The sequence below is a fragment of the Tachypleus tridentatus genome, chromosome 7, assembly GCF_004210375.1.
Source record: "Tachypleus tridentatus isolate NWPU-2018 chromosome 7, ASM421037v1, whole genome shotgun sequence".
NCBI lineage: Eukaryota > Metazoa > Arthropoda > Merostomata > Xiphosura > Limulidae > Tachypleus > Tachypleus tridentatus.
Window position 1 is genome coordinate 100,542,911 of NC_134831.1, and position 12,048 is coordinate 100,554,958.

General features: G+C 30.9%; 1 protein-coding gene across 1 annotated transcript; it reads left to right on the forward strand.

Annotated features, from left to right (window-relative positions):
• Window positions 1-115: 115 nt before the first annotated feature.
• Window positions 116-10,821, forward strand: LOC143256293 (RWD domain-containing protein 4-like). Its single transcript, XM_076513348.1, has 7 exons — window positions 116-135; window positions 2,294-2,343; window positions 3,213-3,293; window positions 6,693-6,802; window positions 7,223-7,268; window positions 8,738-8,887; window positions 10,422-10,821. The coding sequence occupies exons 2-7, from the start codon at window positions 2,320-2,322 to the stop codon at window positions 10,605-10,607; spliced, it is 597 nt and encodes a 198-aa protein (XP_076369463.1). The 5' UTR covers window positions 116-135; window positions 2,294-2,319; the 3' UTR covers window positions 10,608-10,821.
• Window positions 10,822-12,048: the final 1,227 nt, after the last annotated feature.

The following is a 12,048-nucleotide window of genomic DNA, read 5'->3' on the forward strand; positions in this document are numbered from 1 at the left end:
CTGTATTGAACATACACGCATGGAAATAGAGAAAGATTTTGCGTTTACTATTAGGATTTTTTTAAATGATTTGTATATATGTTTAACATGTTCAAAATTTCAGTAGAAGGATAAACAATGTTTTATTAGATTTTTTAGGTATAAAACGATTCTACTTATAAAATTAATCTCTAAGTTTTATCAGTAAAAAGAGCGAGAGAAAGTGAAATTGTAGTATTCACAGCAACGACGACCTAACAAATTACATTACAATTTGCAATTTATTTGATTAGGATTCGAAATAGTAAAAGTTTAGAGTAAAATTAGGTAGTCCTGTTTTTCCTTTTTAGTTTTACTTCAGTAATACACAACACAAATGTATTTAGTTGTGGTGATTATTTTACAAATGTTAGCACTAATTATATAAATAAATGAAATACTAGTAATATATTACTCAAATATCTGAATTATCATTATGTAACCAATTAATAAGATTACTTCTTAAGTTGTAATCATTAAAAAGTTGGTACCTAATCAAATTTTTTAGTAACGTAAATATAGTTGTACACACTTGCTTTTTAGATAACATTTAAGTTTTTACCTGATATTGTTCATGGAAAGTAAGTCATAAATTGATGACATCAAGTACTGGTTTAGTGTAGAAATTTTTGGAATATAATAATTTGGATCACACTTTTAGGTATAGATGGGAACTAATTCATAGTAGTGAGAAAACGATTATTATGTTGTTTAGCATCAGTTACACAAGTTATTGAAGAAGTGTTACTACTACAAGTAGTAAGGTAATTAATAGAATGGTGTAATTATTACTGTACAAGAGTACTGGTTTAGTGTAGAAATTTTGGAATATAATAATTTGGATCACACTTTTAGTATAGATGGGAACTAATTCATTGAGTGTGATGAGGAAAACGATTATTATGTTGTTTATCAGTTACACAAGTTATTGAAGAGTTGTTACTACAAGTAGTAGAGTAATTAATAGAATGGTGTAATTATTACTATACAAATAACTATTTAGGCCTTGCTTAAAATACTGTTTACAATTTTTTGTCTCTTTAATCATAAAGGATACTGAATTCATGGAAAGGGCTCAGAGTGCAGAGATGGTTATTGGGATAGAAGAGTTATCTTATAGAGATAGGATAAGATCCCTTATCTTCACTTGAGAAAGAAGAGTTCATCTTATTAAAGTTTACAGAATTAATACCTTGATTTCTTTGTGCAATATTCTGAAGATAATTGAATAAAGTAAGCTGGGTTCCAATTTAGATTGTTCTATTTTTCTAAGAGGATGGTTGACTTATTCCATAAGTTTCCATCAGCAGCAGTAGAATTGAACTATTCAGGGCTTAAGTTGATCTTGGCTTTTAAAATTAAGGGTAGATTTAAAGTTTTAATTTTTCCAAGGACAACCATGAAGGACTAAATGGTTCCTTATCTCATAAATCTTTCTTTCTGCAATATTAATTATAATAAAATGATTTCCTTTCCAAATTTACATCCAGAAAGTGTTTTATTGTACACTTTTTTAACACTAAAACTTGTTTTCTCATAATAATCACAAGTTCTCTGTATTGTGAATAAAATAAACTATTAAAGCTTTTCCAATAATTTTGATTAACTTATTATCTACAACGAAACTAATTTGCAATGTACTTTCTACCAGTTTTACAAATATTGATATATGTAGTTAACCTTTTATCAATACCAGGTTGAATCTATATATCTTGATACATGATTACTGGCTACATAATTGTGGAAGACTTTAAATCACGATGCACATGGCTTTTATCTAATATGTAACTATAGTATGATATTTTCTTTCCTTTTGTTGAGATTGTCATATACTGTTGAAAAGGTAAACAGTTTGCAGAATTCTCTCAGTTAGGAAGTCAGTATGTGGCTATTTATGTATTTTGTATATTATTTCAAGCCAGGGCTCCAAAATAGCTAAAGGGTTATCAGTGTACCACGTTTCCAAGTATAAACGCCATCTTTTGTTTTGGTGAAGAAATGTAGTTGGTATTCCAAATATATTTTTCTTTGGATGAACCATAGGTAAGTATTAAAATGAGTACAAACAAGAAATGTACATCATCAATATTTGACAAAGGATGCATCACATGTAGTTGTGATTTTTTATACATGTGCACTATGTGCTGGTTTGACAAGAAGCTGTGCTATGTTCTTATATTTTAAAAATTCAGTTCACCTATGTAGCACTTTCAGTAAAATGGAGAAATTCAACAACAAACTTATGTTTTGTAATTAATGTTGTATTTTTATTTTCAGTAAAAAAGGAAATCCACTTGTAACATGAGTTGTAAAGAACTTCAAGAGGTGAGTGGAAATCGAGCTGTAACTTTTTGTCATGAGTTTATTCTCAATATAAGACTCAACCTCTCGTCTCAGGCACGAGTTTGAAAAGTATAACTCAAGATAATAAGTACTTTCTCGTATCTATCATGTAAATATGTCAATGCTATTTATAGAAATGTTTGTGTATTTTTTTAAGAATGTAAAGAATAATGATTTTCTCAATCTTCAGTTGTTTTTTTCCTGAGTTTGTTTCTGAACTGCATGTCTGAAGATAGTGTGTTAAACTGCTAAGGTATTTCTATGAATGTTTACATTCTGTTTGAGTTACTAAGGTATAATTAGCTAGATGCAACTTTTCTTACTTGTACGTAATTATTCAAATTACAATAAAACTAAACAAGTTATATTGCTAATATTTTATATAAAACTGAGGTTCAAAAGTAATAGTATGCTTTGCTTTGTTTCATTATTACCTGTAACACTATATGCTCATAAAGTTAGATTGTAATAAATATTTAACTTCACAGGTTTTGCTACATAAAGCATCTAGCTTTTATCTTATGATGACAACATTGCAAATTTAGGGTCAAATCTTTTGTCTTTAAAATTACCTCTGTACTTTGCACTTAATTCTGCCTTTCTTATGCAGGTTTTTGTTTACATCATTTGTGCTAGTGGTACTGTTTATTGTAATTGAACTTTCAGGTCGTATCCAGTTATTTTCTGTAGAACTATGAAGACATTTTGTATAATTAATTTATCATTCGCACACACTAACAATATCTAATACGATACTGCTAATTGAAACTATTCTTAACTAATGAAGTTTATCTTCCATTGATTATTGCACATTTTGGAAAGGTAAATTAATATTTATGTATATCTTGTAGGAAGAGCTTGAAGTTCTGAGGTCAATATATGATGGTGATGAACATTTTAGGGAACTGTCACCAACTAAGTTTCAGTACAAGGTAAAATCACACCCTCTGATTCATGTTGAACATATATAATGTTTCAAGCTTTTTAAGAAAATACATTTGTTAAAGACACTACTTGAATAAAAGATGCTTTTTATTCAAAAAACTAAAGTAAGTTGGATGTCTTCAGTCATATTACTTCACTTTATAGTTTTTGTATAATTATGGGTTGAACATTTTTCTAGAACTTTTCCTTCTAACATGAGTATTTTTTAAAAAGAATTGAAATTATTGATTATTTAGGTCTGGTTACTTTTTTTAGCCTTTGCAGGTGTAATCTCAGTGTTAAGCCTAATATGGCTGTCATTTTATTTTTAAGTTTATTTTTAAAATTGTCTTAATAATTTTGTTTTGGTGTGCCAGTTTATTGGACTGAAAATTTTGCCACCAGATGTACATTTTGTTATTTGCTGCCAGTAATAATGCAGAATGATAATTTTAATTTTGTACTATCTCTGTTTGTACATTTTGTTATTTGCTGCCAGTAATAATGCAGAATGATAATTTTAATTTTGTACTATCTCTGTTTGTACATTTTGTTATTTGCTGCCAGTAATAATGCAGAATGATAATTTTAATTTTGTACTATCTCTGTTTCAACTTAGACACATTGGGGATTTTAAGGATAGCATTGTTACATCATCTAAAACCATTAGCTTTGACATAATGAATATTCTATTCCTTCATATAATGTGCCATGCTGCAAATGAAAACATCATGCTGAAATGTAGCACATCTTCCTACTTCAATGACTTTTCTGACATCTGACATTTATGCACTGTTTTTATATTTTTCAACTAAGAACTTATCCTGTTCTTGTATAAATACCTCAGTAAGGACCACCTGAGACAATTAGTGTCAATTCATTACAGTAAGTGCTTTGTTAAACATTAACAAAAACTATTAAACAGACATTATAGTTAGCAGTAACTTAAACCACAGTCAGTTGTTATATAACTCATTTACTGAGTTTGATTTCGTCACTAAAACTGTTAATTTCAATGATGTAGAGACATGCCCACTCTTTGGTAGACTGTATTCCTTTTTAATCACATCTCTTCTGTAACATGTAGCAAGCAAACACAAGAATACAATATGCCTTGGTATAGTGATGAAATGTGGACATTGTGGTGTGAGGTTTTTTTATATTAAATCATTGGATAGTTCACCAATTTGTTTACAGTGGGAATGTTCTCTCAGGCTCAGTATTTGTTTTATTACCAGTATAGGACTTTGTTTCTTTCAAACTTGTGAATTTACACATGCACACACATGATATATGCATTGGCAAATAATATACCGATTAGTTATTCACAGTTTTAATTTCTAATACAATTTCATGCAAAACAAATGTGTGTTTAGGCATATACACACCTTATTTAGGTTATTGTTGTCAGTTCAGGTACATAAACTTATCTCCAACTGAACTTTCTTTGGGATTTTTACTGTTTCACATGTTTTCCTCCTGTTAATGCCATCCATTATATATGGATATTGTATATGAATCATATCTTTTTGTTAGTTTTATTGTGCATGTCAATAGTAAGACTAGCCTGGCTTCTTAAATTGTATTACTGTCTTTAACTTTTATTTTCTCTATGTCATTATTCTGGTATTTAAATGCCCTCTCCCAAAATTCTTATTTTGCTGAATGGTTTACCTTCTGTTTGTAGTGACATCACACTATCTGTGAAACACTAAACATTGTCAAAGTGTAATTTTGATGTATTCTATTCCACTGTTTTTTATACTAGCTGTGGTTGTCATTCACTGTCTTGCATGCATATTTAAAATCAGTTTAGTATAATAGCCTTAAACCTCTTTAAGTCGTGTCTATCTGACATCTTTGTAATAGGAGAGATATATTTCCCTTCTTGTGCCACCCTTAATGAAAATTTGGACAAATAATTTCTCTTTTCTGGTTTAAGGAAAGTCTTCAGTTTTGTGTAATTCAGCAGTTAATTACTTTCCTTTTTCTAGTTGTTTCATCTGTGTGTTGATCCTGAAGACGATGGTATTGCATCTTGTTTTTTTAAAGATCATTCTATTGTGGTCTTGAGTATCTTGTTTCAGGTAGAGGGCTTATGTGCATTTCCTCTGGGCTTCTACTTCTTCGGTCATGTACTAATGCAAGTAGAATTGCATTTGTTTATCTCCACAGTACAGGACATCTAAACTTTTTTCATTTAATGTTTATATATTTACCAGTTTTGTGACCTGTTGTAGGGCCTTATCAATGCTCCTTGTGTCTTTGCTAGAGATCTTTTGACTTTTGCAAGTTGGGTCAATTTGTTTCCTAGGATGAGTGTTTTGTAATCTGATGTATGGTGCTTCATCTGGAGTGTTTTGTAATCTGATGTATGGTGCTTCACCTGGGATGAGTGTTTTGTAATCTGATGTATGGTGCTTCATAAAAAATTGCACCTTACCTCACAACATTTCTCATTCATCTTATGGTTTGTTGGAAAAGCATATTTTAGTTGTCTGCTTTGTAACATCAAATAGATAAGATTTTGCTCCAGTTTTTTTATTGTCTGATTGGTTAGACATCTCCTCGTAGACCTTGTTTCTTGGACAGAATCACAGTGTGCAGAGATCAATTATTGCAGTATATTTAAGGACAGTGTGTTATATGGATTTCTTTTTCTTTGGTGGCTTAATGTGCTCGATCTGACATGCAGAGTTCCTTTTCAACTCCTTTATAGAGTTTGGCTTTGGTCTTCTCATAGTATTCATAAGAAACTATGGGTAGTCATACTGCTGTTGTTTTCAGTGCTGCAAATAGAGTTCAGTGTAAGGAAAAAACATTATTTCATGATGATGAGAAACCCCCTTGAAGTAAAAATGCATCTCAGAATGGCTGTTTGCACATTCTCTCTCTGTTAACCTGAAGATGACCCAAGAAGGTCAAAATACTGTTCTCTGTTTTGTTAGTAAAAGTGTTGATACCCATACCAGCTGTCTTGAGATGCAACAAACATTCTTTATTTGAGTTTTCACGGACAGTCTGCATCTTCATGAACTGCATTTGTTAGAAAGTTTAATATATATATATATATTTTATTATGAGGATTAGTTTATTTATTTAGTATATACATAGTTTGAGGACTGATCTAAATCTCATGAGTTAACTAGACTTTGTGAGATCCTACTAGGATTATACCCAACTGATGAATAAACACAATGTAAACATTGTTTACCTTTATATAAATTAGCTATAGTAATTTATTGATCATTTTATGTTGATCTGTATCCACTGTCAGTAAGTGTAACATCAGGTTACAAGACTTTGTAATGCTAACATCTTTTCCAGTTAATTTTGCAAAGTATCCAATTAGGATTCAGAAAGGTACTAAAATAAGGTTTTCAACAAACTCTGTTTTGCCTCAGTAGGTGACTGAACAGGGAGAAAACAGGTCCTACCTTCTGGAAATATCGTGGAGTGAGAATTATCCAAATTCAAAACCTAACGTAAACCTAGATGCATTTTACAACAAATATCTGTAAGTTTATCATAATTATTCATTGTACTTGCCATAATAATACAATGATGTAGAATTTCTGAATATAACTTTTACAGTGTGATTTGGAGGTCCAAGATAATTCAAAGAGAGGTTTTAGAAAGCTGCAAGATGTGTTAAGTAAGATTTTTTATGAAATATTTCCTCACAGTATCATTGAAACCAGTTCCTTATGAAAAGTTTATTGATATACATAATAATATTAATAAAAAAGGTGTATAACTGTCCAGCTAACACGGGACATTTGTACAATGTTGCTAAATTTATTTAAGTGGAAAAAAGTAAAACATTTGTTAAGTTTTTGTTTATGTATCAGTTTTGTCAAATAAGAAACAAGTCTTGACTTTGTGAAACTGATGATGTGCTTGTATAATTCTTAGATCAGTAAAATTCTATCAACAGGAAACCTGAAGTTAAAACAGAAATTGTATCCAGAGTTCTTGAAGAGGTCAGTAAATATGTGGTATTCATGTAAGCTGATATTTATTGGATACGGCTAAAGTATAGGTGTAATACCATTTCTTGAAATCTAGAGAGAATAACTTGCATGCAGATAGCAAAGGAAAGACAAACAAACATAAGGAATATTTATCCATTAAAATTATATTTGTTGTTCACCAGTTGGCCAGCTTTAAATTGTTTGTACTCAAAGTGATTACTGGAAAGGCTTTTCAAATCTGTGTACTGGATGAGGAACAATTATCTTTTATCATATTTACAACTCACACAAAGGGTCCAGGTGTGGTAACTTATAATTCATGAGTTACCTATATAACCAGTTCAGACAATAAAAATATCATGTGCCAATTGTACATTTTATGTGTGGAAGCTGTAAATCTTCAGATGTGAGTAAAATTGTTATTTTTAAAAGCACTTGAATATATGGGTATATCAGTAAACACTGGAAGTTATTAATATAATACAGAAACTGAACACTTGGTTTTTCTCTCAAACTTTAAAAATCCTCTAAACATCTGAATATGAAACTTCTAATAACATGACATGGAAACTCTTCAATCTCTAAATAATATCTATTCTTTACTTGATTTAATTTGTAACATACTGTTCTTTTCTCATTCTTTTGTACTAAAACTGTTTAGTTTCTCTTAGTATATCACATTCTTGGTGTTATTAACAGTGAATATTTTTGTATTTCTAGCTTACTGAATCCAGGGTTTTGTAACATATATAAGTACTGTATATAATTGTTACTGAATCCAAGGTTCTGTAACATAAATAAGTACTTCATATAATTGTTACTGAATCCAGGGTTCTGTAACATAAGTACTTCATATAATTGTTACTGAATCCAAGGTTCTGTAACATAAATAAGTACTGTATATAATTGTTACTGAATCCAGGGTTCTGTAACATAAGTACTTCATATAACTGTTACTAAATCCAAGGTTCTGTAACATAAGTACTTCATATAACTGTTACTGAATCCAAGGTTCTGTAACATAAATAAATACTTCATATAACTGTTACTGAATCCAAGGTTCTGTAACATAAATAAGTACTGTTTAAAATTGTTACTGAATCCAAGGTTCTGTAACATAAATAAGTACTGTATATAATTATTTATTTCTTGTATCCTTTTTTTCACTTTGTTTTTGTCACATTATAAATTTTTACATAAAATGTGATAATTAAAAAGTGAAGATAGAGTGTCTAAACATTCCTTTAAAACATTGTAAGCTTCATTTTGAACACTGCTTCACTCAGTTTTTAAGACGTTTTTCTTATGATGCAATACTTAAAACATACACTTTTTGTTGACTTTAAAAATACAAGAGTAAAATAATTTTACAAGGTAATGGTTAGTGGCAGTATGGAAACTTTTCAGTTTTACCATGTATCTCATGAATTTAATGTTGTGTTGTATGAGTGACTTATGAAAAGAGTTTTAATTTTTAGGCAGAACAACTTCTTGGTATGCCAATGACATATACATTGTTAGAATGGGCAAAAGAAAATTCTGAAAAATTATTACAGAACCAACCAGTGCATTTGACAGCCACAGAAGATGGTCTTTCCACAAAGGATACCAGTGCTGTCACTGTTCCTGTAAGTTGAGTTCTGTTATTCTTAGGATCTTGTTATGTATAGTTGTAAATGTGTTTGTTGGTAAAACATAATTTTTATAATGTCACAATCATACAGAAGGTATGCACATTTCCACAGACGTGTAAAACATTAAAAATGGTCATTTCTAATTATGCTTGTCCTAATGCATTAACATTAGGCCTTTTATATTTTTTGAGGTTTCAATAAAAAGAAGACTATGACAGTATTCTAACTTATACCCATCCTATACACTGCCAATGACACATTTTGCACAATAAAGAAAGAACTCCATGCTAGCTGGAACAGAACAATATTTATACAAGTACTTTTTAATCAGTCTTAAGAGAAGTATAAATTTAATGTTTAGAAAGCATGTTCGTATCACATGAAGAATGATTCTTCTGTAAGTGTTGTAGTCAATCTCTTTTACAGGAGTAATAAATGTTGATGCCTTTTGATTTCTCTGTCAGTACTTTTCGGTTATCTCGGTACAAGCATTAGTTAAGAATTTTAACGTAAATCAGGTAATAAGCTTTTGGTATCACCACCTTTGTCTGTGAAAGTCCAAAAATAAGAGTTGAAGTAGATATTTCAATACACACAGCTTTGTGCTTGGGAACAAAGAAATGATTGTCTAAAGTTTTGGTTTCAATGTCAGTAGTGGGCAGAGCACAGATAGTCCATCGCACAGCTTTGTGCTTGGGAACAAAGAAATGATTGTCTAAAGTTTTGGTTTCAATGTCAGCAGTGGGCAGAGCACAGATAGTCCATCGCACAGCTTTGTGCTTGGGAACAAAGAAATGATTGTCTAAAGTTTTGGTTTCAGTGTCAGCAGTGGGCAGAGTACAGATAGTCCATCGCACAGTTTTGTGCTTGGGGACAGAAATTATTATTTATCCCAGCTTTAAGTTTATTATGTACTTTATATTTTAACAGCCATTGAAGTATTGTCATGTTTTCTTCTGCACATGCTCAAGTAATGGTTTGCATGTTATTTTTATATCTATCATGTAATAATCCCGGATATATACTGGTTAAAAAGACAAAAATAGAAGAGGCATTTTAAAGTTTCATCTGATATAGTTATTTGTAAAAAAAACATGTCTAATGAATTCACATAAATATAATCCAGTTGCTGAGTTCTAATAATGAATAGTAGGACTGACAAGTTCTGGTAACGACAAGAGAACTTCTAGTAGGCAAAAGTACTATTTTAAAGTATTTTTGTTTTGAAATCCATAAATTTGTAATTAAGAGGAATGTGGAATCAAATGTGATTTTGAGTGAGTGTTTAGCAAATTTTACTTAACTTTATGGAGAGGATTTGGGGCTCTTTCCAAAAATTTTTATTGGTAGCTAATAGGGCATCAGGGCTTCTTGTGTGCCACCTGGTGGTAGTAAGATATATCATTTAAAATACATTATAATATTTCAGACATATCCAGTCCTTACTAAAACAGTTTTACAAATTAGTTCCAAACTTTTAAAATGTTATAATATTTTTATATACCTTAGTTATTATTATTACTTTCAGGAGCAAGAGGGCGCTGTATCACAAAAAAAGAAACCACAACTAACAAAGCAACAGAAAAGAAAAATGTTTGACAGACTAGATGCCAAGGGAGAGAAGCCAAGAGGCTGGGATTGGGTTGACGTAGTGAAACATTTGAGTCAAACTGGAGGATCTAAAAGTAATGCAACCGAAACTTCAAACTCTTGAAAGTGAGAAAATTTTAATTCTAAGTAGTTTAATAATGTAAAAAAAAGTGGTTCTTTGTGGCCTTTCAAAAAAGTGAAATGTTTAATGTCAGACTAAACATGTTAAGGTGTGGTTTTGATAGAAGACAAATATTTTTAACCTTGTATATGAATTAATAATTCAAATCCTAAAAAAAACATACTTGTTGAATAAAGCTATTTTGTATACCTGCAAAGACTTGTTTGGTTATGAGTGATTAATGTAATGATACATAAAGAAAACCCAGCCAATAAAGGGTATTGGAAAGGTGAATTCAATAATTAGAACTTTTGAATAATTTGAGACAAATTTATTAACTGACCTGTTTACATGAATGGTTTTGCTAGTTTTCTGTTCATCAAGGTAAGATTATTATAGATTCCTATATATCTGTCAAATGTTATGTTTTCCCCACAAGATAACGTGGTTTATTTCATATTGATTTCCACTAAAATTACTCAGCTTAAGTTTCTCGGTCCATGTACTTGGTATAATGTTTCGAAATTCATTCTTCTTTACTGGTTACTTGTGGTACAGAACATGTGTTCTGTTGTAATAAAATCAGTGAGAAAAGAATGAAGTAGTCATACACTGTACTTACCACATTGAAACAAATAACAGTTCACAAACAAGTTGAAATTGGAGTGTCCATCTCCAACAGATTATATATATTTATACACACACACACATATCAGGATCCAACATTTACAAACTGTCTGATTCACTCTAAGACTAACAATATGTAACATTAAACAAAAGTAATTCAAAACAATACCACTTCCTTTCTCACGTAAAGAAGCCCACGACTGAACAAAACACTTAAAATATGGTCTAACCTGTGACTAATATAGCAAGGAAATTATAACCTATTCAAACTTTTATTCAATATTTCTGTAGATACAACTTAAAATCCTATTTGCTCTACCACTTGTAACAGTATACTGCTTGGATGGTTTGATACACCACTACCACTTGTAACAGCATACTGCTTGGATGGTTTAATACACCACTACCACTTGTAACAGCATACTGCTTGGATGGTTTGATACACCACTACCACTTGTAACAGCATACTGCTTGGATGGTTTGATACACCACTACCACTTGTAACAGCATACTGCTTGGATGGTTTGATACACCACTACCACTTGTAACAGCATACTGCTTGGATGGTTTAATACACCACTACCACTTGTAACAGCATACTGCTTGGATGGTTTGATACACCACTACCACTTGTAACAGCATACTGCTTGGATGGTTTAATACACCACTACCACTTGTAACAGCATACTGCTTGGATGGTTTGATACACCACTACCACTTGTAACAGCATACTGCTTGGATGGTTTGATACACCACTACCACTTGTAACAGCATACTGCTTGGATGGTTTGATACACCACTACCACTTGTAACAGCA